Below are 20,325 nucleotides of genomic sequence, written 5' to 3' on the forward strand. Positions count from 1 at the left end.
CTACCATAAAGTCTTTGACCTCTGACAGCCAGCTACGGAAAAATGTAAGGAAGTTTTCCTTCATGTTGAGGTGATAGCTGACTATTATCGTCTCTCTTGCATGACATAACCTACACTTGAATGAAGTCCGCATCTTGAACGCTCAAAAAAAATATATACATTTTAAACGGATTATGCAAACTGAAAATATAAAATGTTTCTAACTTGGCATCTAATTGCGCTTTTCCACTATGGGTACGGATATACTCTTAATCCGCTTTTTGCTTCGTTATCCAGTGGAGATTCAAGTACCACTCGATGTAGCTGTTTGTCATAGCGACGCCACATGAAAGCAACGCCTCTTTTCGCATTCCCCATTCGTCAGATACCAAAGAGAGGAACGTCTGCATCTCATTAGCTAACCACAACATGTTTTTTCGGTTTACCGTATTCTTGCTCCAGAGGGCACATCATCATCATTTAGGCCTATTGTATGGAGGGGCAACCTAGGGCACTCATTCATTTTTGTTCACGTGTAAAGGGCAGCCAATAAGGCACTTTCTTTCGTTTTCACCACCATAGAGGGCACTCTAGCAACACTTTTTCAACCATGGGGGCACCAGACAGGCTGCAGGGCACTAGAAGGGCACTCACGTCATTGAATTTTCTTGTTCTAGAGGGCATCATCATAACTTATTGTATGAAGGGGTACCCTAGACTAGCACCCAATCATGTTTTGCACGAGAAAAGGACAGTCAATAAGGCATTTCCTCTCGTTTTCACCACTCTTGAGGGCACCTTAGCGTGCTTTTTCAACCATTGAGGCACGAGGGGGAGGGGCCGCCCCCTGAGTCCGCCACAGATTGATATGATGTAATTACTGGTCAATATTCTTACAAAATGCTGAGAGCATAAAGTGATCAGTGCCCATAATGTAACAACCCGTCACATTTTGGTTCACTTATTACAGTGGTTCTCAATTATTTTCTGTCATGTTCTCAATTATTTTCTGTCTGTCTAGGGGACAGAATTTTTTTCGCGCCCCCCCCCCCCCCCCCAAATTGAAATACTATTGAGAACCTGCTAATATTTATTTATCTATCCGTACAAAACCACTGTATCAGTTTCTGGCACGAGCATTCTGCATACAATCACCTTATTATCAAATTAGATAACAAAAATTAGCTGAGATAACTTCTGCAGCAAAAAAAAATCAAAGTTCAGTTTATTAGCTCAATTTGTAACATTTAAACAAGACTGCTCAGTCTGTGTCAATCTCAGGACAGAGAAACAAGAGCAAATGATTCATTGGGGTTTGCATTTCATTCAAAACATTTTTAAATTGTAAACATGGTTAAGGTGGTGTTTTTTTTATTATTATAGGCCAACAGGCCTTCAGTGATGCCAATAATTCATTAATGTTATTGTTAGTCTACTTGCTTGATTTCTTTTTAAATAGCCTAGAGACACATGTGGACATGTATTTACTGCAAATCGCGGCCTTTCGCGCGGATATGACCATACAGAAGCACACATGCTTGCTAGCACTTGGTCAGTTGGAAATCAAGGCAGCCCGCGCCCCCCCCCTGACAACTCACGGCGCCCCACCATTTGAGAAGCACTGACTTATTACATTATGAAGCGAGCAAAATATGTTTCTCTTTATAGTGTAATAATTGTATTACTTTATAGAGTGAGTTAATCATTTATGGATTAAATAGACAAAAGGCAATAGACAAATAGAAAAATCTTCCACCGTTACCCTTTCCCCAATGGCCAACTTAAACCTTACTAGGTATATGTAGCAAGCAATATAAACATTCTTCCAATAGTTATGTAATTCAAGGCTCAAAATGTTACATTTTTTACTATTATTTTTCTACCACTCATTTGAGTAAATAATGGGATATAAATTAATCGTTGCTAGCTACAGACCTTATTTTCTTAAATTGATTATTGAGATCCTTAAACCAAATGAGAATATTACAATCAACGTTTGTATTATAATAAATATCATAGAATAAATCCTCAAATGGATTTTATAGACAGTTCTTATGATCAAATGTTTGTACTTACTTGTTCATTGTATTTTTAAATTTCTCTTAAGTTTTTGTTTTACCTCTTAAATGTATAATACAGGTTCATTAGTTCCATTATTATTATTATTATTTTTATATCAAACAGAATAAAGACAGTCTTGTGTGGGGGTTGTGTAACCGATGACTTGCCATCCGTTGATATGTGATCATATCTAGGAGGTAAATAACTTGTTTCTAGACATCTCTGCTTTTATGTACAGATGAGATGTTTGTAAGACCAAAATCTAAATACAGCAGCATAACATGGACCAATCAGAGGTCAGTAGGGTTGTTTGTTGATTAATCCAATATGGTCTCTGGGCTAATGCAACGTATTGACGTAGATCAATAAAAAAGGGCTGATTGTCTGTTGTCCCATCATTCCTTGACAAGTCCAGTCCTAGGAATCCTTGATCTGCTTGGCGTTTGTTGCGTTCTTGGGCGGTATGATCTGAACTTGGAAGGGGATGAAAAACTCCAGCAGAGCTTTGGTGTCTTTGGGGTCCAGACAGTAGTCCTGACTGATCTTCTCACCCGTCCATGTCCCCGGCTGTCTCTGGTGGCTGCTCAGGGCCTTCAGAGCCTCAGCGATGGTCAGTTTGCCTTCAGGCACGTCTGTGAGCTCCGTCAGCCCGTACTGGCCTCCTGGTAGACTGAACCTCAGAGGCCGCCGTGACGCCACTTTGCTTGCGCTCACTTCCTTCGATGCCTGTGGGAAAACGCAAACATTGTTTGAGTGTGGTGGGACAAACACATGACTAACCCTGGAGGGGGGGTCCCTCCAAACTGTCTAATAAAAGAACACATGTAAAAAAAATTATCTTTAAAAGAAAACCACATGAAAGAAAACCAACCCTGATTGTGAAGAGATTTCCCTATGAGCAACTCTCTGTTCTATAACAATGTCTCTCAAAAACTAGTTGTGCTCCTTATGGCACTTTTCCACTTCATGGTACCTACTCTACCCATCTTTCTTTGGGTTTTCTACTAAGCTACTGTAGTGGTAGCGGTGTTTGAGCTTGCCATCTCTCCAGTTTTTGTTGTACTTTCTTTCTAAACTGGCATCGTAGTACTGCCGTTCCTATTCTTGGTGGGCAACACGAAATGAGAGTCTAACAGCAACTCAGCTAAAAGACCTATGCACATAAGCATGTTGGTTAACGTTACATGGATGGACCTAACATTACTTCATCCAAAAACAAAATGTGTAATTAATCGCTCTATTGAAGACTGAGTAGAAATGTGTAGGCGGCAACATAAGCTGCTATTACAACCAGCTGCTACTAAGTAGCCGTACAATCAATTGTACTATGTTGTAATGGAAAACAACCTCCAGAAAACAATGTATTTTCATTGTATTGTAGTTTCTAAAAAGCCTACGCTAAAATGGCATCAGAATGATTTATTCATGACTAGTGTCAGCCTCCGGGGCAACCCTCAGTCAGTCCCCTCTATATTGGACTAGTACATGATCTGAGTATCAGAATGATCTGAATGATTCAGCAGGAGACAGTAGTAAACAAAGACATAGATGGATGATGCACAGACAAATAAAGAGAAGCTTAGGAAAAAACGTAATGTAGTGACATCGTGACACAATGGCATTCGAGGATGATGAATGACACTTTGATCACCAGAAATGTAGAACATTTATCTTAGAACAATACTACTTTTTTCTATGAAGGTAAAGGCTCATGCATGCACTATGCTCAAGCCTCAGTTATGATCCTTTTCATAAACGATGCACCCCCATAGCCATTCAAACCATGACTCAAAACACACAGTCAGTCTGACCTCTGCTGCTGCTGCTGGATCTGTAGAATCGACATAGACGGACTTGAGGAGGGCCAGGAGAGGGTCGTTCTTCTGCTTAATTAAAACCGCTGTCTCCGCTGAAACACACAACATCATGCATACAAGTGTCAGGTCTCTGAAAGGTTCATTCTTCCATGAATGACCCCGAGGAGCCGGTTGTTACACAAGTTCTTAGAGCTGTCCCTACAGCCTCACTCACCCTCAGTGCTGGCGGCGGGAGGCGCGAGGTTGCCCGCGTGCCGTGGGGCTGCTTGCGGCTTATCCTTGGATATCTCTCGGTACACCCGGTTCTCTAGGTTGAAATTTCGGAACATACGAGCAACGCGTGCCCCCATGTTTGACACCTTACTAGAGGAGAGCGCTGACAATAAAGTTTATTCAAACGGTCGACGGCGAGCGAGGAGGTTCACTGTACAACGCAAAAGGCGAACACAGAGTAGCGGTGACACCTAGCGGCTAGAAGATGATTACTCATAATTTCTTTATCATGACAAATATTTATTTTTATCTGTAATGGAAACGATTTTATATAATAATTAATGAGAAGAGTAATTGAATCATTCTGACTTAGTTTATGTGGGCAATTTTAGGAATGTAGCTTAATGTAGGAATTAATACCTGTTTAACAATGTAAGAAACAAGATAACAACTGCAATTATGTTAGAAATGTCGGAATGTCTTTTATTAAACTTTATTACCAAAATTGGTGTGCTGGTGTGTTCAATAAAGTAAATCCCACTTTATCTATTTAGCTTTTGATTCATCCATAATGAGTTATGTCGATCAAAAAGCCTACAGGCTACAACGCCAGCAGATGGCAGCATTTCATATCATATCATAACTTATTTTTAAATGGTTGGCCTTTTTATGGGGTTCATGTAGAAGGCTGTGCTGGTTGTTTCAAATAATAGGAGCTGAGGCTCGGCCTGTCTTTCACAGTGAGGTTTAATTCCGTTAGCTAGACGAAGCTTATAAATTAGTCATTGCTTGCATCCAGTGGGCAGGCCGGACTAACATGGGTCAGTCTTTAGATCAGGGCCAGACATGTGGAGCAGCAGCAACATCTGGAAGTGATTATTTGCTGCATCAGAACAAAACAAACCCACAGCATTTTTGGGGTTGAGAGGAATGGAAATATATTCTTTTCATTTCTCTCACTCGCTGTTGTTGGCTGTCGGGGGCTAGCTGTGAGAGAGACAGAGTCAACAGAAGGCCATGAGGTCCTCAGCCAACGATGCTTCTCAGTTACATCAGAGCTTAGCAAGTCAGCAGGGCTAGGCTACCTCACTCACACAGCTTTGGCTATTAAGACTTAGCAAAGGGAGATTGAAGGCCAATCACTACAAGCAAAACAAACAGTTTTTCTTCCAGCACTGGTCAATTCTTAAGATTCTGGTGAATTTTGTTCCATACCATGTCTCCTTGCATACTATTATAAACAAAGGTCCAAAATGTACATTTAGGGTTTGTGTCTGTATATTTCTCCTATAGGCTACAACGATCTTTAACGGACATTATCTCAACATTTGTTTTTTTTCTCTCAATACCCTGAACCAAAACTCTCAACTTCTAAAGCACATCTTCTGAAGCAATGATGACATTTACAATGGCACTGTTGACATTATGTACAATACCAGGAACCTGAGACTGAAGCAGCTAAATGCAATTCAGCCATAATTTATTTTATTTATTACACCTGTTGTTTTTCTCACTGTCATGTGTCAGAATGTCCACTGATAAAAAAGGTACGTCAACACATTTGTCAGACAAATACATAAACGTCCACATGCTTACAAATACCAGTTATAGTGTGATGTAAATCATCCAATGCTTGCCTGTAGTAAAGTTTAAGCTAAATGAAGGAACCGTTAAAGTGAAGATCTTGTTCATATTCGTTGGCTTTGGCTTGCAGTGTTCTGAGCTCTGTTATTTTTTGCAGTGCACACATTCACTTGACACAACACACAAAAGATGCACACCTATGCATGTAGTAATTTTATTTACAACTGGTAAAAAAGAGACCATAAAAATATATCTTGCTTTCACATATATACATTTAGATGCATTTCTATGAACTAGGTAGACAGGACAAAATCTCAAGTACAGGTGAGGCAACTGTATCATAGTGGTGAACCTTGAGATCAGGCAGGCCCTCTGTACACTTCTAGACTTCCTACAGACTTGGTTTCTAAAGCTCCACAGAAGCTTATTACATCAGAGGTTTCATCTTGGCAATTCATCAATTCCTATTTGGAATCAGCTGTTTCCCCTGAACACCCATTAGGTAAATTGTATGAGTATTAGGGCCACTGACATTGACAAATCGGACATTTCAAGAATAAAGTCACACATGGGGGGGAGGTGGGCACAATGTTTCGAGAATAACCTCTTAATCTCTAGATAAAGGTAAAAACATTATGAGATTAAAAGTTCAAATACATGAAAAGTTCAGAGATGATAACATTCTTGATTTTTAGGCTTCATGAATACAATTTACTTCAAGGTAACCTATTATGCAAAAATGCACTGTTTCATGGTTTTCCACCATAAATATGGGTCCCCAGTGTGATAACAGACTCCCAAAGTATGTTAAATAACAACCCGCTCTCTTTTTCTCCATCTCCACCTTTATGAAAACCTGTGTTGAAGAATCAAAGTAGGATTGATGCCACGCCCCCTCATTACCAACCTGACTTAGCACTTCCTCCACCTGTGATAAGCACACCCATAGATCCCCCTGAATCTAACTGGCAGTTAGGTTCAAACTAGCAGTTCAATTCTGGGCCAATCAGAGCAGACTGGGCTTTTTGAAAGGAGTGGCTTAAAGAGACAGGCTCTAAAACAGTGCGTTTCAGACAGAGGCTGAAAAGAGGAGATTTTTGCGACACTACACCACGAGAACAGTTTCTAGTAGAAACCCAAATTACAATTTTTAACCTCAAAATTAGCATATGTGACCTTTAACAAGTCATAATATAAGGGCGTGACATCGTCATTTCTAGAAAGTCATTATTAAATATTAAATAATATAATCATAATATTGTGAAAATAAGAGTCAAACTATTAAAGTATACAATTCTAATTTCAAGGAAAAGTCAGAATATTACAAGAGAAAGTCATACTATAAAGAGAAGATGGTACTTTTGCAAGAACAGTACTTGCAGACAGACCATGAAGATATGTAAAAAATAAGATTTATATAAGCATCTCGTATGACTTTCCTGAATGATTGTGACTTTTTCCTGTATGATAATGACTTAACCTCATAACATTTAAACTTTTGTCTAATACATTTACTTCATTCTTGAAATATCATGACTTGTAAAAAAAAAATCTGGCTATGTCAAACTCTCAGGGCACTTTCACACCTGCTGTGTTTGGTTCGATTGAAACAAACTCAGGGTATTATTTCCTCCTTTGCTGCGGTTCATTTGTTCAGGTGAAAACACAGTAATCAAAAAGTGGTGGTCTTGGTATGTTTCCAAACAAACTCTGGTGTGGTCCATTTGTGGTGAGAACATGAGCGAACTGAGTCCGACCCAAATGCAGGAAACACTGAGTAACAATCTCCCTTAGCCAGCTACGCTTTGCATTAACACATTTGACCAATGAGTAAAGAGATTGTTCTCATGTGGCTTATGCCGCTGCAATTTGGTTCTTCACCAACTAATTCAGACCAGAGGAAACAACAGGTGTGAAATAGAACCAATCCTATTGATAAACAAACCAATGTATCGTTCTCGAATCTGGTGTGAACCAAAGAAGTAAACTACAAGCGGACTGTCAGGTGTGTAAGCGCCCTGAGGTGTCATTGTAAATGAGGCCCTGCTAATCTGAAGTAAAAAGTGGCTCAGACTGAGGTGGTGGGCTGAGCATTTAGTTCACCATGAACAGACGGTTGGATCTGTAGTTGGACGAGCCTTCTCTGTGTCACGGTGTTAACACTGTGTGTGTGAGCATGAGGAGTAGAGGTACAGTAGGATGAAGCAGTCGATCAGGAGGATGGTGTAGAAACATCTCTGAGTGTGAAGACTTCGGCCTCTCTGGAAGCGCGTCAGCAACACGGCCAGCAGCAGGAAGAATGTGGCAGTGTTCAGGAGGAGAAAGAGTCTGATGTAGGAGGCCGTGCCGGACAGACCCTCACTCCCTGCAGTGGCCACCATGTGAACTTCCTTGAATTTGCGGCCCTTGACGAAGGCGCCCTTTCTGTTTTTGTGGCCGCCTGTGTAATCCATAAAGGCCTTGGAGTCTGCATCTCCCTCCTCGGGACTTTCGTCATAGGTTCGCTTTGAAGTCCTTTGTCTGGCCTTCTTCTCACTGACCTCAATCTGTGCAAAAATATCAGGCAGGCTCTCGGAAAGCTTCTCCCCAAGGTTCACTTTCCTGCCCCCTTTACCCTTGCCCTGTTTCTTAGACATGGCGAACATCTTCTCGATGACATCATCAGTTTTCTTCTTGTCAGAGAACTGGAGGAGTCTCTCTGCGGTCTTACGGAAGCTAGCGTTGTTGAGAACCCGTCCCAGGATGTGTCTCTCCATCTGCTGGAAGACGGGCTTGACGTGCTGGAGGTTGTCCTCCATCACGTTGACATACTCCTCTACTTCTTCAGGCGAGCTGTCCTCCGCGGCCGACGGGTCCTTCTCAAAAACGATCTTCTTACGATCCAGCAGCACCATGGCAAACAGAGGCTTACTGGTCACCTCTCCGGTCAGCAGGTAGATGGTGTAGGTGTGATCCTTGGTCGCCAAGTAGATGTCCACTCTCTGGTCGTCGCCGCGCAGGCTGAAGCTTTGCACGTCCACACCCGGTCCAAAGAAAATGTAGGCCACCCTGGTGTGAGGGTACCTCAAAGGCATGGTGACGTTCACATAGTTGGAGCCGTTGTACGGGTAGCCTCGAGGGTAATTCCAGTAACCTACCACTCCTCTGCTACTGTAGCCTGTGTCGTCCATCCAAAACATCTTATACTTGTCTAAGCCGTGGGAGACAAACGCTCCGTGAACACCATCTATCTGAGTAGCCTGGAATGGAAGTTCAGTATTGTGAAAGAAGGCACTCATGGCCCTGGTTGGGCTGTCTGGATCCAGGTGGATGTGGTCCACGAGGAGCAGGAGCTGTGGCTGGAGAAGGAGAATGTTTCTCTGGAAGCTCTTGATCATTAGTTCTTGATTGTAAGCAGAACGTCCCTCGCCACGGATGAAGACCATCCCCTGTCTCTCCATAGCAGCTTCCACTCTGCCCTGGGCGTCCGCCGCCGGCCCCACCTTGTACTTGAGCCACTTGGAATCGCAGGCTTCGGTGACCTGTCCGGTCCAAGGCTTAAAGCAACTCCCCGACCCGTCCGAGCCAAACAGCACAGCGTTGTTCAACAGAGTGTACTTGGGTCCGTACAGAGCCTCGGTGATGAACGGGACACCGTTGGGCGCAAAGGTGAAAGTGTTCTGATCCGGGTGCTCGTGGCCGGCGTTAAAGTTCCTCCAGCCTTTGATCCACTCTTTGTACTTGTTCCTGTGAACGATGTCGAAGATGGCGCGTCCGCCAAGCTTCCCCGACTTGAAGGAGAGGAAGGTGTGGTTTGTGTCTGCAGGTAGAGCGCTGCCATACGTCACCACGCCCCAGTCCTCAAAGTAGTGCAGCTGGGACGTTCCAAAGTCAGAGGGAGGCTTGGGAAACAGGTTGGGGTCATACCTGTTGAATACAACAAAGAGGACAGATATCCGATGGGTTAATATAACGATATGGACTGGACAAATAAAAAGCCACCACAACTGGAAAGGCTCATCAGTTTAAAGGTATTCCAGAGCTTACTGTGATTCCCTATGTTTTTCTCAGAATGCCTCTTGACAACCCCAAGAGAACAGCTGTGGCCTTGCTGCTTTCAAGGGATAGTTAGGATCAATATGAACAAATCAAGATCAATATTACACACCAATGCTAATTGCCTGCAGTCTCTGACTTAAAATGTACATTTAAGAGATTGATTGATCATTCCTCTCATTTAACTACTGGCAGGAAAGCATCAGCGTATTTCGCAAAAGGATGTTTTCTATTATTAGATTTTATTAAAGCCTAAACAATCAGTCAAGTAGACAGACAGTTATTCAAGTACATTCAAAGAAAATGCCAAACATTGGCTGCTTATTCTCTGATTCATATCATCAATTTAAGACCATTTGGATTGTGACTGTGCATCAGACAAAAAAGCTGGTCAGAATATAACCCCTTTGGCTCTGGGAAACTGTGCTTGGTATTTCTCATTATTAGTCTATATTCATAGAATAATCTAAAAAATAATGATCTCTATTCAGTTCACTAAGCATACAAGTAATTATTATGTGTAGCCCCTAGACTCAAATACAGTAGCTTGATTATGGCAAGTCATATAGCAAAGTCACCATATAAGAAATACAGCCTAAAATGAGAGGAATGAAAAACAAATCCAAGATACTTTACCAATAAATACAATGGTTTTGGGTTGTATTTCACCTTTATAGGTGTTAACAGAAAACAACTGCAGTCAGACATTTTTCATTGAAATGTTCTGAAACCAAATTGTGCAGCTCACCAGATGAACTCTGTGTGGAGAGTGCACCAGCGCTGGCCTTTCCCAGACTGGCCTGGCCCTTCCAGCACCCTGTTCTGATGAATCAGCTCTGCCAGCCAGTTTCCACTGCCGTTACGCAACACGTAGCGGTCCAAGAAGACCAGCTGGCTCTCCGGCCCGTAGAACCAGTTGTAGTTGGAATCTGCAATGGCTACGGACCGCTGGAACCCTGGAGAGACAGTGAAAACACACACACACACACACACACACACACACACACACACACACACACACACACAGGCGTCAGGCAGAAATATCCCTTCAAACAATATGTGATTTCCTTGTAAATTCATTCAGACTGTCAAACACAGCTCAGTACAGCATATTTGGTCTATACGAACCTCAGTCCCAATTAAGCGCAAATTATTCACACTGTTTTGTTGTCTGTAATTATGTGAGGGAAACCTTGCAATCTAGTACCTACAGTATCTAATCCCAGGCAATCACAGGACATCAACAAAAATAGCAGGAAACACCACACTGTCAATTGAAAACACTTTCCTTGCATAGGAACATGGGTAGACATTGACTTTCAGTTATGTATTATTACCAAAACATACAGTGGGTAAAACTATTCCACTAGTACACATGGATTATGTGAAATGACCAAGACAAAAGGAGCAATGTTTGCTAGCAACATGTTTTAAAATGTGTTTCCTGTCAACTGTGTGTTAACACGTACAGCACCCATATAACCTCTATTCACTGCATCCACTTCCACAGACACTTGACCTGCCACTTCCTTCAGCACTTCCACTGATAGCTCCTTTGTTCACACACACTTACACACAACTGACATCTCAGCGCTTGACTGTGCCTACACTTCAGGCTGACTCTTTGACCACTAGGATCCCAAGTGCCACCTCTTAACTTCTCTCTGTGCTTCAGCTTCAACTTCGTCAGTTACATGTAATAACAGTTCAAAACATTTAAGTTGATTAACTAGTTTGGACTGGAATATGTCTGGCAAACATGAGCACACAACGTTCCTATGAAAAGGCCACTTTTTTCTAATGTTACTAACCCTATGATTCCCAATTTGCTTTCTGTCAACTGTCTGCAGACAGAGGGTGTGAGAGCCAGCGATCATTCTGGTTTTCTAAAGGGGGGCAGTTCAGGATAATCTGGCCTTGTCTTCCAGTCTGGGGGAGTGTGGAAGGAGACAGTGTGTATTGTTGAGGCTCTCCTGTGTTGGATGATGTAATGAGACTTGCTGCTTCAGCCACAATACAGTGAGTGTTGGCAGGTGGCTGTGAGATGTCCATTGTGACCTATGGGGGCCCCTTCTCCCAACACTGCCCTCCCCCTTCAGACTAGACTTCCAAGATAGCCACAGATCCCCGCAGGTCTCAGCTCAGTTTGAAAGGCATCCAGAAAGGTAATGACTTCACGCATGCATACCCCATATCAGCAGCCTCAGGCTAGTCTAAAATGTTCCCCCTTTTGGGGATAGAGCATTGTAGTAAGGCCTGGCTGGATGTGTGGGTCATTTATAGCTAAGTAAACACTTAGGCTCTGTTTCCACCTGGGATTATTGATGTGGTTTTAGTGATCTGATCAGAAGTGGACTGCTCAGTCTGTGTTCCCACCTAGCAGTAACACATGCGACTTCTTTGTCCAGCTGTGATCCGATTCCATTTACCCGCTCTGTATGTAAATCAACACGTACATCATTTCCGTTTGCATTGCTGTTTTTAACCGGTGGGGTTCAAATATGGAAATTAGGGCTGTCAAACGATTAACATTTTTAATCAGATTAATCACAGGATTATGTGGATTAATCACGATTAATTTTACCATTCGAAATATGAAAATTCTAATTTTCTCTGTATATTGTTGTATGAACGGAAAGATAAAGGACAGAAGGTAGATATGTAGGCCTACAATTAGAAATCCAAACGATAGTTTTAATACTGAAAATAAATTTAAATCAAACTAAAATATATACCTACCACACCATAATTCAATTGGTCTGTCTCTTTACTATGTCTTTGGGCAAATATAGGCTATATAATGGCATTTACTTTGTGTAATCTATAGGTTGTGCATTCTTGAATACAACTTGATTACAGTCCGCGGTGTGTGTGTGTGTGTGTGTGTGTGTGTGTGTGTGTGTGTGTGTGTGTGTGTGTGTACGCGCGACCACGTCGTAGGGACTGTTCATTTGTACCAGGAAGCTGACGTTATGTTGATGTCTACTCACACACACCTCTGAAAACTGCAGACGTTTGTGTCCTCGCGGGCTCTGAACAGAGCGGACAATGTTTCTCCTCCTGTTGCTCCCGACATCAACTGTCACCTGCGGCAGTTGATTTTATATACTATCTATGCCCCCGACACAGACGTGACCGTTAGCAGTTTAAAACACGGCATGGGCTAGCATGCTGTTATGTTTGGCTGCGCGCAGCTACTGATCCTGGGTCAGCCACAACTTAGAGTGACTGTAGTACAGAGCCGGTGGGATGCACGGGGCGGATCATTCTGCACATGCGTTAATTGCGATAAAAAAATGTACGTGTTAATTCAAGAAATTAATCACCCCGCGTTAACGCGATAATTTTGACAGCCCTAATGGAAATATAAAGAAATATTTCTTTCAGGGATCGAAACTCAAACCCTTTGATCATCGACCGACCCGCTCTACCAACTGAGCCACAGTCGCCCCAAACTATGTATGCCCCTGTAAAGCACTTTGAATGGCCTTGTGTCAGACTTATGCAATAGATATAACCTGCCTTGCCTTTATACTTTTACTCCACTACACTTCAGAGGGAAATCTGTACTGTTTTCTCCACCACAGCTTGACAAAATTAGCTTCTAGTTCCTTTACAAATTAAGATGTTTCACAAAAAACACATATACAATTATTTAAAATAAAAACATTAAATAAAACAATCTTAATTAAACATTCCAAAAGTTCATGCTAGCACAGCTAAAACATTAGTTGATTCATTGAACGGTCACTTGACAGGAAATCAATTGGCTATTGACTATTTGGATTGTTGGAGTCATTTTTATGCAAATATACACAGAAAATCATGGTTCAAGCTTCTGAAATGTGAGGATTTTCTGCATATCTTTAAAACATTTGACAAACCAAAAAATGTATGAATAAAAAATAATTAGATTTATCTATAAAAAAAAACATTAGTTTCAGTCCTATACAAATCCACCTCATCCAGCTATAAATTCTGCTTTACCATTAATGATGAGTCATGATTCAATGATACAATTTAACATTTAAGAGTTGCGTTTTTTCCTTTGAGTACTATTGTCATTAAGTAAATGATCTCAATACTTTCTGGAACCACTGGCTAATGGCTGCCTGACCATATCCATTGCAGTCCATCCATTTCATAGCTTTCATAGCTTTACTCAAAGTAAAAGAGTTAAAGAGTTGGAGTGAGAGTTACCGGGCAGGATGGTCCTGTAGAGGAAGGCAAAGTGTTTGAGGAGCCATGGGTGGTCGAAGTGTCCGATGGCAAAGTGTCTCTGCACCAGGAACATGTACTGGAAGAGGGAGCGGGTGGTGTATGTCCCATAGGCCACGCCTTCATACAGAGAGCCGTCCGTCACATCCTGCAGAAGGACCATAGACTTCTCCATGATAGACAGCACCTGCTTGGTCCACAGGTAGGCCTCCTGAAGGTAACCTGCAACACACAAAGTGAAGATGTTTTTAAAATGTCTTTAAAAACAGTCTGAGGCAGATGTCTAGTGTGTTTTTGTTCAGTTTTGCCCATATATCATAATGCATACTCCACATTAGGGCTGTGCAAGATGCCTCATTTCCTCAGACATCTGTATGGCGAGTCAACCACCAGTCCATTCGTTTGTATGTAAATTATCTGTGAAACTCAACCCCTCCGTAATATTTCTGGCCGGAATGTGACTTGAGTACGTTCGCACAAATGTAATTTTTGCGGGTGGGTTTCTGAGAGACCACATGACAGTATGCTAGCTTATCTAACATGCTATGTCCTTCAATTCGGTTAATGTTGATTGTCAAGTCAGTTTATATTATCAAAAAAATGACTTGTTTTTAGTTTATGTGTAATGTTGTTCTGCTAAAAAGTGGTAAATACGTTATATGCAGTCAGTCTAGTCATCTTTGTCAGTTTGATATGAAATACAGTCAGATCTATTAGTTTAACAGCACAAGTGAGAGTGCCTGCAATCGCTATTAGTTTCCAGTTTCAAAAATCAATATTTTAAAGGAAAAATCAAACAGTTTTTTAACGGGTTGAGAAATACATTATGTGCCTCTATATTAATTAATATAATCTGATAAAGAGAGCTTCTCCTGTCAAAAGTACACTGTCTGGCATAGAATGCTGCATCATGACAAATGGAAAAGCTTCAGACAAATATTACACAGCATACCTAGCCGTAATCCTCTTTGTAAGCAGGCAGGGACCATAACGGTGCTTAGCTTTTTGAGAATATGTTCACAGTGACCACAGTATATGAGTGTTTGTGGATGTGCGAGTTATGTAAGTCACGGAAATGAAATGTAAAACAGCGTTACAGCAAACAATGTCATCTCAGTGTGTTACCTTAAGAAACCTTCCCCACACGGCATTTAGCTGTGGCTATGGAAAGCATGACACCACTATGGCACACTAAACCATGTATACTCTCTCTCTCACACACTTAATCCCACACATAGAGTTTACTATGAGAACAAGCCACCGCGTATAACACTCCAGCCACAGTCCACGGAGAGGAATCCCTGGCCCGTCAACCACTGACTCGTCCCCAACACTGTTTGGTTTGGGCATGGGGACCGCCCAACCCACACAGAGCAGGCATTTACAGTCAAACACAGGAACACATACAGACAAGATTTACAAAAAAAACAGAGCTTCACCAGCGCACACACGTCATTAAAGGTCACATATTATGCTAAATGCACTTTTTAAATGTGTTCTAACATATCCATGGGTCCACGGTGTGCCTAGAGACTGCCAAAATATTAAAAAAAATAACAATCTCTCCTTTTCTCACTCTCCCCCTTTCTGAAACCCCCATCCCTCCCCCCCAATATACTCCAGTCAGAATTCTCGCCGACTATTACGTCACAGTCGGCACAGCCACATCCCCATATTTTCTTTATATGTCCATGCTCCCCCCCTCCCCCCACATTAGTAACCAGAAATTTCCACGTGCAGTGTTCTATGATAACTCCCCTCCCCCCCATTTCTTATTGGTCCACGGCCCGAGATCCTCTGGAAAATGTTCCGAGCGACAGCCATGTTGTTTTCCCCGCTATAACGAGAGTTTATAACGAGACAAAGCTTGGGGAACTACTTGTGTAGTAATTTCATCGGTAAAACTAAAAGGAATCTCCTCAATGGTTGTTTGCCTGTTATTTACCTAGTGTAGCATGTAGCTTCGGGAGTAGCACCCAACGTTTGCTTCTATTCCACTAACTTGGCTTTCCCACTGCAGTTTAATAATGCCTCGTTTTTAACACCACAAAGGGTGGGAAGTTATTCCTGTAGAAACCAAATGTGAGGCTACTGTTTTCACTGGTTTTAAATCGTCTGAGTGTTACTTTTAGCCGTTAGCGCACATGTAGCTTCGGATGTAGCACCCAACGTTTGCTTCTATTACACTAACTGAGCTTTCCCATTGGAGTTTAATAATGCCTTGTTTTTAACACCACACAGGGTGGGAAGTTATTCCTGAAGAAACCAAATGTGAGGCTACTGTTTTCACTGGTTTTAAATCGTCTGAGTGTTACTTTTAGCCGTTAGCGCACATGTAGCTTCGGATGTAGCACCCAACGTTTGCTTCTATTACACTAACTGAGCTTTCCCATTGGAGTTTAATAATGCCTTGTTTAACACCACAAAGGGTGGGAAGTTATTCCTGTAGAAATCAAACTTTGAAGCTACTGTTTTCACTGGTTTTAATCATGTCAGGTCATGTCAAACTGTTATGTCAAAGTATGGCTTCGCTCCGGGTAAACACTGTGTTCGCAGTCACGCAGTGTCTCTCTAGTATCACGTAAGCACGGCAGAGACGGTGGGAGGGCCCGGCAGAGAGGTGGGTGGGGCCAGCCAGATCGCAGAATGCCGACACCAATATAGGTCATCCGGAGACCAGAGAAACATCAGGGTATAGAGGCTTGCTACAATAAATGATCTGAACGGGTTTTTCAGCAAACATTTAAAAAAATAAGTATTAGGGACTACTTAGCTTAGACCATATAAAATTGACAGCAAAGTGCATAATATGTGGGCTTTAAGACTCTTCAGTCTCTTTCCCCTGTCTTTGACTACTAAAGCCTGAGGAATTATTGCATTAATAATGTTGGCCGCTTGGAGGCAACATCAGAGAACGTGTGTGTGTGGGAACCTACTCGGAAACGGAAACATTAGCTGGTTAAGCTACAAGCTTCCTTCATTCATCAAGCTACAGCCACATTACAGTAGCAAAGACAAAGTTACAATTCATTTACATCAAGACACATTTACTAAATGAACTCGTACATCTAGGACTCCTGTCTGCAGCAAAGTAACCGTGTAGCTGAAGCAAATGTAGTCCTCCATACCAACAAACAGCTTCCTATTCACACATCTACTCTTTTATTGCCCTGTTTTGGTCTCCACCAACCCCATTATACTATATGCTATATGTATATATGAGCCATACATGCTGATGCAAACTGCATATTTAGTGATCCTCCTCTGTAGGTTTCAGCAGAGTCACTATAGCCAGCTGCTGATAAATGATACAAGAACTTCATATGAGCTCCTTTCACACTGGCAAATAAACCCGCTTAAACCCGCTAACATCCGGCTTTTGTCTGCAGTGTGAAAGCATGCAATCGACATTCAGTCCTGGGTCAAATGACCCTGCAACAGCCTCATTTTCAAACCAAACTAAAAGCAAAAGGCAGTGTTGGTAGACACTGCTCACTGATAAGGACCAGGCAAACAAACTGCAGGGGTGAAAAAAATGCCTTTTCATATGGAAGAAACATCAGCAGCCTGGCAGCAAAACTGGCTAGTTAACAGGAGTAAACACAGTCACCATGACTGAAATAAGAAAAATAATTTCCATGTACTGGAACTCCAAATTCATCATTCCCTAACCCAAGAAAACTGCTGACACAGTTAGGCCTACTGACTATACAATTACACCACAGTTGTCACCGCTACTGGAATACCAAAAGACGGAAACAACAAAAGAGAAGCATCACTAAACCAGACTTAAAGGAAAAACACATGGCAGACACACTACAACACTTGTATGTGGAGAATGGATGCGCTCTAGTTTCAGATGTGTTTCCCCATAGAGAGGGCACAGTGCTGCTGTCCGTCTCCCATTAGGGCTGCACCATTCTTGCTAAAATGTGAACCAGGAATTTTCTCCTTCAGAATTGAGATGATCTAATCTGTGATTGATCTATGATGTTTTCTTTTTTAACTTTTTTTCAAACGAAACATGTATTGCACTCTAAGACACACATAACATTTGAGTACTTAAGTCTCTTCTTACATAGAATAATAACTGAAGTCAACACTTAAATGCTCATAAACATACCAAAATAGAATGTAGCTACCTTACAGCTTTAGTATAAATAATTAAAATAAATAAAACCTAGAACCCAGTCGTGGTTGGGGGATTGGGTGAAGCGTGCATGTTAATACATAGTGGAATATGAGCAAGTCAGTTGTCATCATTTATAAATGAGATCGCCTAGATATATGGATCAAGATCAGGATTTATTTTTACGATTAATTGTGCAGCCCTATCTACCATGCTGTTATCCAGGCTGCTGGGTCTGGACGGTGGAAGTGATATTTCTGCCTGACGCCTGTGTGTGTGTGTGTGTGTGTGTGTGTGTGTGTGTGTGTGTGTGTGTGTGTGTGTGTGTGTGTGTGTGTGTGTGTGTGTGTGTGTGTGGCCAGTGAAAAGGATGTGCACTCAGGTGAGGTTCAATATAGATAAACTGAGGCTATTGGATCTGTCCAGACCTGTAAACACCTGTATCTGGAATGCCCTTCTGTAAGCTGCTGCCTTCCTATCTGCTTATCTAAACCACAGAGTGTGAGTGTTAGGAGCCTCTGACTGACAGCATGCATATTTCTCATTTCAGTGAGTGGCACATGAATTGTTCCCCTTGTAGGAGTATGTTATTTTAGGGCAGAATATAATGAAAAATAATAACACAGTTCAAAATGCCACCAATGGGCTTAAAGGATTTCTGTTGCCTTGTCTTGACAACAAGCTAATACAAAAATTGCTTATTGGAATGTTTCCACTTCTTCACAGCTATCTTGACAGAAAGATATTTGGATGTGATGTCCCCCCAGTGCACAGGAAATGAGTGAAACATAGTGTGTAAAGTATATACCATAATGGAATGGAGCCGGGCCTCTGCACATCGTTACACGTGACACCTGAGTGCTGTGAAGCAGCTAAAGTTGGCCCTGTTTATTTTCATATTTCGCTGCATAATATACCTCGTGTTAGAAATGTTTTGAGAAGCTATTTTGCCGCCCTCTGCAAAGTGTGAAACTATCATTTGTTTTAAAGCAGGCTTTTTAAAGGAATAGTTCAACATTTCAGCCTCACTCTCCGGCAAAAAAAGGCGACTGAAACTGTTCAAATACATACTGGAAGGGAACCAGGAAGTGCCCGTGACAGTGACACGTATGTATTTGATTCTAACATGAATTAAAGTGTAAAACAATATAGACTTCAACATAACGTGGTAAATAAACAAGTCCCAACAAGCACACAGGAGCAGTGTTTCCCCTACCATTATACAGGCCTGGCGGGCCACCAGGCCAACGGGACCCCCCGCCAGGCCAACAGCTTCCGTAATAATAATTTGCGAGCGTCTGCACGGCACTGTCGGTCTACCCCTTGTGTGCGCCTGTCTTTACAACCTCTCGTTTGATCATCCCATCAGCTGATCTGGGTGTTAGCGTACGTGTGTCTGCGCACGGCGCGATGCGTGTGTGCATTCGGTGCGCACTTGTTAAACACGGAAGCCAAATGAGCAGAAGCATGACTAGCAAGCAAACGTTGAACTAGTGGCGAAAATAAAACCAGCGGCAGCTCCATGGAGATATTAAGGACTCAATAACAGAGACGTTACGTTGGACAAGAAAAAGTGCTGAACAAAACTTAGAAAGTTAAAATCGCTATTTCGCCGTGGCAACACAACCAATCTATCAACAGCAGAGACAGCGCAGAAAAAAACAGCATGCACACGTTTGTTGATAGGCTAATCATGATGTGTAGCCTTTGTTAATTCATTTATTTTCAACAAGGCTATTTGCATAAAAAAAATAAAGAAATGTTTCAGTAGGCTAGCTTCAAGGTGAGGTGATTCAGATTATTCCAGAAATGAGTACTAGACAGGACCTGTCTATATTAGATCTTAGTGTAATTGTTTTTTATTGAAATCCACGTGTTTTTCTTCAATAGTTTACATGGCTTGTGTCTCCAAATTATTACAGGAAATAGTTATAGGCCGGACATATGCCAGTTGTTTACAGAGCACAGAATTAATCAGATTTCGCCTCTCAAAGTGCACCAGATTGATGAATTTAACTTTAAAAGGATAAGGTTTTCTTCTGCAGGGGCATGCCCCCAGACACCCTAGAAGGTCCATTCTCACCCAGCAGGATCTAAAAATCCTGAGAGAAACACCACATGTACAAACGTACTGAATGTGAAAACACAACCCTATGCCCTCATTCTTAACGGGCTGTCAAAAGAGGCTCATCCCAAATGGGGTTCGTTTTGGTCAATTTCTTCTAGAAATTTGGTACGCACGGGGCGCGTACACTCTTTATCAGCTCTTACCACCGGGCCTAAAAAAAA

At 41.9% G+C, this 20,325-nt stretch overlaps 2 protein-coding genes across 4 annotated transcripts in view; both read right to left on the bottom strand.

The window, feature by feature from the left end:
• Positions 1 to 1,278: 1,278 nt before the first annotated feature.
• ndufaf4 (NADH:ubiquinone oxidoreductase complex assembly factor 4) lies at positions 1,279 to 4,207 on the bottom strand (the record flags this gene model as incomplete). The annotated part of the gene is made up of 3 exons (XM_080047455.1): positions 1,279 to 2,766; positions 3,852 to 3,949; positions 4,072 to 4,207. 3 exons carry the CDS (start codon positions 4,205 to 4,207, stop codon positions 2,458 to 2,460), a joined length of 543 nt encoding a protein of 180 aa, XP_079903581.1. The 3' UTR covers positions 1,279 to 2,457.
• Positions 4,208 to 5,854: 1,647 nt separating this feature from the next.
• Positions 5,855 to 20,325, bottom strand: part of dse (dermatan sulfate epimerase) — a 28,804-nt gene continuing 14,333 nt past the window's right edge. For all 3 annotated transcript variants that reach the window (XM_080047423.1, XM_080047425.1, XM_080047424.1), the window contains exons 4-6: positions 13,890 to 14,129; positions 10,438 to 10,645; positions 5,855 to 9,560 (exon numbers count right to left, since the gene is read on the bottom strand). In XM_080047423.1, the coding sequence (XP_079903549.1) occupies positions 7,811 to 9,560; positions 10,438 to 10,645; positions 13,890 to 14,129 (2,198 nt within the window). In that variant the 3' untranslated portion in view covers positions 5,855 to 7,810. The remainder of the gene's footprint in view (positions 9,561 to 10,437; positions 10,646 to 13,889; positions 14,130 to 20,325) is intronic.

The sequence above is a fragment of the Ammodytes marinus genome (assembly GCF_949987685.1).
Source record: "Ammodytes marinus genome assembly, chromosome: 19".
In the NCBI taxonomy this organism is placed as follows: domain Eukaryota; kingdom Metazoa; phylum Chordata; class Actinopteri; order Uranoscopiformes; family Ammodytidae; genus Ammodytes; species Ammodytes marinus.